Here is an 11114-nt window from a genome sequence, read left to right as displayed (position 1 = left end):
TACACAGTGCAGCAGGGTACATGAGGACTTCACTGAAACGTAAAAATGTTTGTCGGGTACAATGGGAGCCCTCATGAAGGTGAGAAGTTGACAGGGTAAGAGAGAACAGGGAAAGGCAATATCTCCCTGTAGAAAAGTAAACACTAGGGAGTTTAGATTAGCTAACACAATTCTTTTAGAAGAAACTCTAAAATACACAAAATATATAGAATCTCTAAAATTGTTGTTCTCAAATTGACTTACATGATTTATTGTTGCAGATTTTTACTGCCTTTTCAGGACCAAAAATACAGGGTTTTGGTCAGCTGAAAAAACAGACAAGCAGGCAGTCTAAAAATGTTGATTTCTCTTCATGTTCCCAAGAATAACTCAAAAAGGGGGAGGGGGAAGAAGTCAGTAGGATTAGCTAGTTACTTTATCATAGCAAGCAGTTATGCATTATGCACTACATGGTACAAAATACAATAACAGTATTTTTGTGGGTTTGACTCTGGATCCTTCTGTCTTTCCTTGTTTTTATTCTCACATATGCCAGGGCTCAAAAGCCAGGTTCAGCTATGATACACCAATTGCAAATGATACTTTCTACGTTTTTGTGCCAGATGGTGTATTTTTAATACACATCCTTTTAAAATTTAGGTTAAAAGATATGTGCCAGTAATATTTCTCACTTTTAAAAATCTGAATACTCATCAACTGTCCTGAATATTTGTGTCTGTGTCAGGTATGTTTTTTAACTTCATCTGGAACATTGTAACAGAGAATTTTCCTAAAGACCATTTCAGTTGTTTCTGCTCTGAAATATTGCATTTTATGATATACTTTCCTTCTTTGACCTTTTTTTTTGGCAATATCTTAGTTGATGTCTTTCATAAGAATTCTAAGTTCACTCAAAATACATACCTTTTCTTCTTATGTTACTTTATATATATAGTGTGGTTTTACAGAGCAGTACTAATTACCTGGCAGTGTTGTGTAAATTAGTAGAATAACATGTTTTCTCAGTATGATTTGCTGTGGTTGGAAAAATGCTAGAATATTTATAATTAATAAATGCAGACTTGGCTCAGACATTTTTTTTAAAGACATTAACACTTTGAGTATGTCTTAATAGAATATTTATATTAAAAGAAGTTAATTCTGTTGCTGTGGGTTTTGAGCCAAAAATATACCCTCTGATAAGCATGTAAGACTTCCACTGAAAATGAGTGCAAAGGGGAAGGAAATCTCTTTATGTGATAGATATTACACGTTTTCTAAATTATGTACTTTTAGACAGTCTTTTTAAAATGTTTGTAACTGTATAAGAACCAACATCTTGCACTCTGATTTGATTCTGAGGTCCATCAAGTGATGTACCTAAAATAGACTAAAGCCGTTTTTTTAAAAAAAAATTGGTTGTGATTTTGTGAAACTAACTTTCAGTAAAGTATTTAGCAGAATGATTTAATTATAACATTTCCTTTGGTATTGTAATTATGGAAAAAGCATATGGTGGCTTTGTTACATGTTTGAAACTATTGCAATGACAATGAAAATTACTCCTTTGTGATAAATGGATACCTCCTTCCCATTTTGTATTGGTTTCCTGGCTTGATGGATGTTTTGTCTTGTGATGGCTAAGATTTGTTCTGTCTGATAAATCATGTACTATAAAGAAATTCAATATACACTAGATCTTTGGATATTAATAAGTAACCCTTTTCTTTTCTCCTGCAATGTGTCTCGCTGCAATGTACATTCCATTCCTCCTCCTTCTGTCTTAACTGTTATCTACCAGTGCTTGGGTACAGAGATAAATGTTTCACTCATTCAAATTCCAAATCAGCAACTAAGGGAAGAGTCCATCAAGGTACTGTATTCTGTGTCCTGAAAGCACATTCTTGTCTACCATCTCCATAATTTCTACATATCTTAATACACGCTAAAGTGATACTGACAGAAATCCTTGCTTCTGCATTAACAAAATTTTGGATTTTTTATTGAGTATTGTGGGTTTGTTTCAGTTTGGGGGTTTTTGGCCGTTGAATGTATGATGTGGTGTCAGTGATTAGTCACATGCTTCACCATGTTATTCTTTAGTAATGTTATAATCTAATGTGCAGTGATAGAAAGTCTTCTGTATGAAGATTTTAAACAGCAAAATATTAATTCTGCAAAAGAGCATTTAGTACTCCTGCTGCTTTAGTAAATAGCTAAGAAATGCTGTTACCTAGTCAATGAATTTTCTTTCCAAAGTTGTTGTTAATGTTTGTGAATAGGAAAAAATCAATTTCTGCCAATTTAGATCATCGTAATAATACAGTATGTGCCAAATAATAAAAGCTAGATAATGCTAACAAAACATAATATACTAGGCAATATTAGAATAGAAATAGAATGGTGTTTTCTAATCAGTGTTATCCATCACTGGTAAACATGTTCATCTTCATGTGTTTGTAACCATTTTTTTCTCTTTTGATGTGCCTGGTGCTAATGTTGGCCTGCATTTATAAAATGCTAGAAGGTGACAGTGTGAATTTTTGTATGTATTGTCTTTGGGGACAGTTGTTTTTACGGGAGCTCACATTTTTTCATACCACATGAGCAAGAAATTATTTCTCTTATTAAATGCTTGCTGTGATTTCTGCTTGCTTAATTAAGTCTTTTTTGTTTCATCTGTAGTAGTTGAGATGTGGAACAAAAGTATATACTAAACATATTGCTAAACTGTGTGAGATATTTTGTAAAACTGTCTTTGAGGTAGAAACTGTTTAGAACTGTTAGCGGTTTGAACGTTCCGAGCCACCCCTTCTCAGTTACTCAGATTCATTTACTCACATCTAAGACTAGCAGCCAGCCAGGCTGACAAGCTAAACTGTACAGACAAGTCCCTGTTGAGGACTGTTTCTTTAATAGAAACATAATCCTGCTTCCAAAAAAACAGAAAAAAATATTTTTGTGGTTGATCTATCTCAGTGGAATTTTACTGTTATGTGCAGCTTTTTCTTCTTCTGTGGAAGAAATGTTAACTATGCATATTATTGGATTTTCCTGAAGGGGCCAGGGGGCTTTCTGGATACTGTAGTATCTAAATTTCTGCTACTACAATGTATTTCCTCTTTTGGATACTTTGCTTCATAGATTTATGGACAAGAGTCTCTTCTGATAATGTGATTTACTGCATATCAGGTTAAAGAATTCCACGCTGCCATTTGAATGCCAAATTTAGTATACTTTAAGGGATTTGATTTTCAAGTGGTGCTATTTATACTCTGAAAATCAAGTACCTTTCACATACCTCACACTGGATACACAAAAACAGTCTCACAAAATCATTGTTATTAACTAAGGTACAAGAAACAGAAAAATACTCCCTATTTTTTATTTCTTCTGCTAGTGCTAAGCAGGCATTAGCAAATCTCATTTATCACTACTTTATCTTACACTGAAATCACAAGACTCGCTTAAGCATGATCAGATCAGACTGTGTCTTTGTCTTGGAAGAATTTCCTGCTCTGGAAATAACAATGTAGTTGCATCAGTAGAGCACAATAGGCAAACTGAAAATGCCATTGAGAGGCAGAGGTTATTTGGTTGGTACAATGCCATGCAAATATTGCTGTGCTGCTTTCAGATGCAAGTCTGTGGTTCCACATCACACTGCACTGGTTCAAGCTCATGTTGCTCCTGTATCATGCCCTGCTGCCAGAGTAATGATCTTACTGCCAGATTGAAACTTCAGAATTGTGATCTTCTAAGCATCCTTCTGTCTACTCACATCACCATACCATAGACACATCTGATATCGAGTATAGTTGTGAAACACATGATTAAAAAAAAGAACTTCCTTAAATTAATTTTCGATTCTACTTGTCTATTGGACATGGAGAATTAAGACCTAAAACTCATGTCATTCTGCATTTTAATCATGGGACTTCAAGAGCAAATGTAGAATACTTTATCCTGAAATGTAGTATTTGAATTGATCATACTTACATATCTTCTCATTATAATACAATATGGTTGACACTATTACATTTTGTAGGGCAAAAGGAACACAAAACTTTTAGGTAATGGGCAATTTTAAGTGATACTATTTCCATTTGTTAAGAAACTAATTATGGAATATTCTTACTAGTTTGACTTCCAAAATAATATACCTTTGATGAGGAAACACATCAGATTTTCGTCCCTATTTCTGAAAAGAACAACACTAGCAATTTCATGTCTGTATACTTAAATGGACATTAATTACTTGCAAGTTGTGATTCATTTTATCATTGTATTACTGATACCATAGCAACCATTTTCTTTACAATAGAAAGCGCTGTGGGGGGTTTCATTAGTATCTTGCATTAAATGGCAATGCGGTAGGATGCTTTTGACAATTTTTGTTATGGAAATATTTCTTTCTAGTACATGCTGTTAATCATGTGGTATGAGGGATGCATATGACATGTTTAAGCACTCTACTTTGCAAATTATGTTTTAGCAGATGCCTTAATTTTGATCTCCAGTGCTTTACAGAAAGAGGTTTTTAAATGTTTTTCGTCTTTATGAAGGTGTATGGGCGAGTCTTCGTTCAAGCAACCGATTTATCAACACTCAGACTCCATTCATTGATGTTGGTGCAAGACTTGCAGGGAAAGATAACACCACTTCCTACAGTAGCAGCACTTTTCTGCAGAGCCAGCTTTTGAGACGGCAAGCAGCCCTCTATATATTTGGAGAAAAATCTCAGTTACGGGTAACGGGAATTTTTTTTTAATTAATGTTAACATAGTTTCCATGTGGCTTGAGTTTAATAACCCTAATGTTTTTACAAAACAGTAAATAATATTCTAGATAAGACAGAGGATAACTCTCCTAAAGGTGTGAATTCTTAAGAGAATTATTCCTTTACACAGAATACTAAATAATCCGTATTGGATTTGAGGCCTTCGTTTTTCTGCTTTATTGAACTGGTTTATAGAATCTATACTGCACTGTTGGTATGTTGTCCATACAGTTATTTTAATGTATTTGTTCTTAATTTGCTTTAAATATTCTGAAGGAAGCACATTATGTTGTGTATAAAGAACTCAACAGATTAATCACTCAGCTTTGGGCTTTGGATATTATTATTGAAAATATGGCTGCCTTAGGGTACATTCTGGTGTTACAGGTAGTAGATCAGAACTTTATTATGTTACGTTTTACAAGTGTTGTAAGGCTTTTTATTATCCTGCTACACCAAATAGATTTTTAACAAAGAATTGAAATACTTAGCAGTAAAGCAGGCAAGACTTTGAGATTTAATGAGACTGTCCGTGAAAAACATGCTTCTCCTTTGAATGACATCTGCTGGTGTCCTTTTCATGCAGGGATTCAAACTTGACTTTACTTTGAACTGTGAATTTGTTCCTGTTGAGTTCAGTGACATCCGGCAGACAAAGGCAAGCTTTAAAAAGCTGATGAGAGCTTGTGTTCCCAGCACTATTCCTACAGATTCTGAGGCAACATTCCTTAAAGCACTTGGGGAGTCAGAGTGGTTCCCACAGGTAATTTATATGACAGGTACTTCTCATAATATATATGCAGTACTGCTTACACGAAATAAATTTCAGCCTCTTCTGACAGCCATTGCGTTCTACCCAGCTGTTTGTCTTTGTTCATAGTCATTATTTTGTGTACTGTCAATTCTGTCATTACATAAGCATTATTAATTTAATACAATCATAACATTTACAAATGTGGGAGGCATTTTTTATAATGTAATTTATGGTTTACAACATGGAACATGAACACAAGTAGAGATGACCTTTTTCTCTCCCTCTATCAAGTTATGGCCTTGATTTTAACTATTTTTTATTATTTTATATGTTTTTAAAATGAGAAAAAAAATATAGAACAATAAATGAGGGCTTGATTTTAAAACAGATATTTTACTCTTCCTATGTGTTCCCACCCTGAATTTCCATATGTGCAAGTATTTAATAAATAAGCCAGCATCTGTGATCTGTTGTAGGATATGGGGAGGTGTCTGGGGGGAAAGGGTATTGTGTGTGCATGAACCTGTTCTCTGAGTCTATCCCTTTGCTTCCCTATCACATATTCCCTTACATAAAGAATAACCAAACAAAGAGAGGACTAGAAGTAACTTTGCAAGATTCAAATTAAGAACAGTGCGGGAAAGTCAGATTTGTAAATCTAAACCATCTTAATTATAGTGAATGTTTTTTAAGAGTTACATGTTATGTTTGGAATTCACTGCTGAATATATTCTTCTCAAATGCAATTTTTCACAGAAAACCGAATAGACTTGTGCTCATTTTTAAGGAGGAAATACATGTGAATAACAGTCATTTCAGTAATTATGCATCAGAAAATGTGCTGCTGGTTAAAACGTGTTACAGTGCAAGGAGTGGTTTATCTTCTTCCCTTGAGGTGTGATCACTCTTAGAGAGCGTAGGAGCTGGTCATTGGTGTGTCTAGCCACCATGTTCTTCAGGAACAGGAGAAATAAGAAGAGTATGAAGGCTTGACTCCCTCATCATGTTAACATTTTCAATCACAGAGCAGTTGAGCAAGTTGCTCAGTCTAGATAGATAAATCAAATGTCACTTCGATGAAATAAACGTGTCCAAATAGCAGCACAGAGATCAAGGGGACATTTATAACATTGGAGTTGCTCTCGTTAGGTGCACTTGAGAGGAAAAGTAACAGTATATCACTGTCTGCTTGGGACTAGATCATAACGTCACACACTTGCTGGGTGACCTTTAACCACATTTCTGTTTTAAATCATGTCATATGTGACTTATGTGATAAAGTTAATTTATCACTGATTTGACACATTTTCTCTTATTCCTGTGAAGGAACATAGACCTGTCATCGTGGAAAAGTGCTTTCATTGTATTAAGCTTTCCTCTCCTGGGCAATAGAAGTTACCCAGTATTGATTTTAACACTGTATAGGCTAAATAATAACCCTGTGTACCAGTACAGGTTGGGGACTGCCCTGCTGGAGAGCAGTATAGGAGAAAGGGACCTGGGGGTTCTGGTGGACAGCAGGATGACCATGAGCCAGCAGTGTGTCCTCGTGGCCAGGAAGGCCAAAGGCTTCCTGGTGTGTATTATAAGGGGAGCGGCAAGTAGGTCAAGAGAGGTCCTCCTGCCCCTCTACTCTGCCCTGGTGAGGCCACACCTGGAATATTGTGTCCAGTTCTGGGCCCCTCAGCTCAAGAGAGATGGGGAACTGCTTCAGAGAGTCCAGCACAGAGCCACCAAGATGTTTAATGGAGTTGAGCATCTCCCTTATGAGGAAAGGCTGAAGAAGCTGGGTCTCTTTAGCTTGGAGAAGAGAAGGCTGAGGGGTGACCTCATAAATGTCTATAAATATGTCAAGGGGGAGCGTCAGGAGGACAGAGCCAGGCGCTTTTCAGTGACATCCAATAACAGGACAAGGGTACCAGTTGGAACATAGGAGATTCCATAAAAATATTAGAAAAAACTTTCACAGTGTGGGTGACAGAGCCCTGGAACAGGCTGCCCAGGGGGGTGGAGGAGTCCCCTTCTTTGGAGACATTCAAAACCCACCTGGAGGCGTTCCTGTGCGATCTATTGTAGGTGGTCCTGCTCTGGCAGGGGGGCTGGACTAGATGATCTTTGATGTCCCTTCCAACCCCTAACATTCTGTGATTCTGTGAAATATTTCTTCATAAGGATGGATATATAAGGATATATAAGAAGAAATTTGAAGTACGGCTCTATCTTCTGAATACAAATGATAAAAATAGTATTTTGCCTTTTTTTTTTTTTAATATTGCATCTGTATAACCAGATTACATGTCATTATGGAGGGCAAAATATTCGGGGGGAGAGGGGGTTCTAAGAGGAAAAAATCAGACTGCCTTAACAAGGTTGAATTTCGTAGGTTCATCTTTTTTGCCCCTAATCTTCTCCAGTTCAATTTTGTTCTCCTTAAGTCACTTTCCTGTGCCTGCAGTACTTTCCGAACTGATGTTTTCCTTGCATAAATTATCTCAGATGTGTCTAGCCTTCTTTTGTTTATTTGTTTTCCCATACTGCTTTTGGCTTTCTTTCCAGCTTTCATCCTTCTTACTGCTGCTATTGGTTGGCTTGTATCACTGCTCTGCAAAGCACTTTCATTCTACTGTAAAAAAATGAATTGTTTACACACTGTCCATTGTGGTGTTTACCAAGAATGCTATCATAGTATGACAAAAATGGTAGAAACATCGTATAGGTTTTCCTTTTAGTAATAATAATGGAAGGTCTCATAGAGATAAGATAAAATTGCTCAAATTCACCTACATTTTTTTAATCTGCTTATACCTATCATGGTTGAATGAGTCTTATTAAGTCAATAAACCTTCGCAGAGGAATTCACTAACCCACCTCCTCAAGGAATTTTAGGATCACTGCATGATGAATATTAGAATGCAAATAATTGTGTCCTCTTTCCATATGTCTTAGCCACTCTGCCCGAGTAGAAGAAACACTATTTAACATATTAACCATTTTCAGATTATAGAAATGCGATTCTTCTGTGTTTGTTTTTAGGTTTGTCATTTTTTCATTATTATCATTATTGTTATTATTCAAATAATTAATTTCCAGCTTCGATAGGATTGAGCATGAGAAACATTCTTGTGCAAATATCTTAAATGGGTTCTTCCATCAAAGTACTTAGTGATCTCACAAAACCTTAACATTTCACAGGAAATTATTTCCACATTAAGCCCAGGATGGAATTTCTCTACAATAAATCTGTCAACTGTCTTGTTTCCATTCTCCATCTTATGACAGTTATTTTATTACAGTACTCATTGGTTTTAATAGTTTAAGTTCCTGTCTTCATATCTTTGCTTAGTTTTGTTGTAGTTCAGATGATAATCCTGAGACTGTTACATTTTACAGCTTTCTAATGTGTTGCATCAATGCACTTCTCTGTGCTGTATGTATTTTTCAGAATATATATTTCAGTATTAAATAGGAAAATAGTCTCTTTATTGATAATGTCTAGAAATTTATCTTATACTTGAGTAGTCAACTTATTTGTAATACTTTATAGCTTCACAGGATAATGCAATTGGGTGTGATCATCTCTGAGCTCCTGGAAAATGGTTCTTCTGTTATGGTTTGCTTGGAGGATGGCTGGGATATTACTGCACAAGTAAGCTGCTACTAAAACCTTGAAATAGCTTAATAATAAGAAGAGACACCATGCAACTGTTCTTTACGCAAGTGACTGATAATTTGGTATAAAATTAGTTTAGTTTGTGTTGTGGTAGCAGAGAAAGAACTGGAATGTATGAATCCTTGCATTCATTTGCAATCTACACCATGAAAGAGTTCCTTAAAATGAATTTTTTCCAAAGGTCCAGATGAACTTACAGTTCTAAGGTTTAGCTGTAAAATCTACATTTCTGCACCTGACCACATGTAAGAACGAAAGCTCAGATTTCCACAACTGTTGGTTTATCTTAGTAAACTTTGTACACTTTAAAGACATGAGGGAAGGAATTCTTTCTCTCAAGAGGAATTCTTTCTCTTGCCATTTACTTTCCATAAATGAAGTTAGGAGACCACACACAGGGAGAAAAATAAGTTATTGCCAAAGGGACTGAAAAACCTGCTGCAAGGGCAGATGACCACAACAGATAACTTTCTGGAACAAACAATAAGTTAGGTGAAGACGTGCTGCCTCCTTTAATGGATTTAATGCATTTTATCCATGTAGTTGCTTCATAATTCGGAAGATAAACACAGGTATCTGTAATTCTAGTAAATAAAAACTTCATGTGCGCCAGCATCCTGATACCAGCTAAAAAAAAACCACGCAAAAGAATGCTAATGTAATTATTGGAATCATTGTCAAACAATGAAGAATGGAGAGGGGGCGTACATAGCTGGCAGTGAAAGAAGTCTCTGCTGCATTTTAAAGTCTCCTGAAATGCTGTCTTATCTAAAGAGGCTGAAGTTGCTGGTGAGCACCATACTGCAGAAACTCTAAAGTCACCCTCAGGACGAATTCTTTAATGCCTTCTTTGCTTAAGTAGCTGATTGTGTTTTTAAAAATGTTTAAATTATTATCCTTATTTTATTAATAAAGATGAGTTTTTTCAACTGTAACTTAAATGTGGTAAGCATTATAATGACTTTGAAAGTCTATAGTTGCTCACCTTTGACTTTTACAGATATTGTAAAGTCTCAGTTTAATGGAAGCTTTTTCATGTGAGATACTATTTGGTTTGTTTTGTAAAAACAGTTAAAAGTATGTGGTAAAATGCTTGCAATAGAGTTTATATGAAGGCGTTTGTTTCCTTGAACTGTAAACATGTTATGAAAAATTTATATTCATTGACTGAAGTGTCACTAACATCTCTCACTTTTAACCCAATATATCTTGTCTTATGATCTAGGTAGTATCTCTAGTGCAGTTACTCAGTGATCCCTTCTATAGGACACTTGAAGGTTTCCGAATGCTGGTGGAAAAAGAATGGCTCTCTTTCGGTCATAAATTCAGTCAGCGCAGTAATCTGACTCTCAATTGTCAGGGCAGTGGATTTGCTCCTGTTTTCTTGCAGTTCCTAGACTGTGTGCATCAGGTAAGTCAATCTCTATCTAATTTTAGTTTACAAGAATTCATAAATAAGTGCATAGCTGCCAATATTTCAGATGTTAAAGGATATTCATTTGAGAGAAAACTTGTAATCTCCTTCTCTAGGTTTTATTAAATGTAATGGATTTCACCTAAGAAGAGATGGAATGGTTGCCTAGAGACTGGCCCATCCACACAAAACAGGCTAAGAGGAGTGGTTGGCATTGTGAATATTTTAAGGTCGTTTATGCAGACATTTCAAATAGAAGTTTTTTAAGTGTAAGACTGGCTTTTACCAGTCTGGAGTACTTTTATTCAGAAGAAGAAATTGACAGTTTATAGTAAATATGTACAATAGTACAGTGACTAGACAGTTTTTCATTCCGTGTGCTTGGTGATGACCTTTGAAGAGGCCTTGTACTTCATCAGTTCTGGAAATAATAAGCTATATACCAGGGGGACCTGAGATGTTCTTACTTTTATATATACACCATCTTCAGAAGACGATAAACACCGACAGTTAATGT

General features: G+C 35.7%; 1 protein-coding gene across 1 annotated transcript in view; it reads left to right on the top strand.

The window, feature by feature from the left end:
• The window catches only part of LOC103770355 (myotubularin-related protein 13-like), a gene marked incomplete at both ends in the record, with an annotated part of 33556 nt that extends 22860 nt beyond the window's left edge, over positions 1 to 10696 (top strand). Inside the window, 4 exons of the mRNA XM_008937611.1 lie at positions 4545 to 4729; positions 5346 to 5522; positions 9058 to 9159; positions 10409 to 10696. Coding sequence (XP_008935859.1) covers positions 4545 to 4729; positions 5346 to 5522; positions 9058 to 9159; positions 10409 to 10696 — 752 coding nt within the window. The remainder of the gene's footprint in view (positions 1 to 4544; positions 4730 to 5345; positions 5523 to 9057; positions 9160 to 10408) is intronic.
• Positions 10697 to 11114: the final 418 nt, after the last annotated feature.

The sequence above is a fragment of the Merops nubicus genome, unplaced genomic scaffold (genome assembly GCF_000691845.1).
Source record: "Merops nubicus isolate BGI_N331 unplaced genomic scaffold, ASM69184v1 scaffold28993, whole genome shotgun sequence".
In the NCBI taxonomy this organism is placed as follows: Eukaryota; Metazoa; Chordata; class Aves; order Coraciiformes; family Meropidae; genus Merops; species Merops nubicus.
The sequence above is the reverse complement of the archived record's forward strand: the minus strand, read 5'-3'. Positions and strand labels throughout refer to the sequence as shown.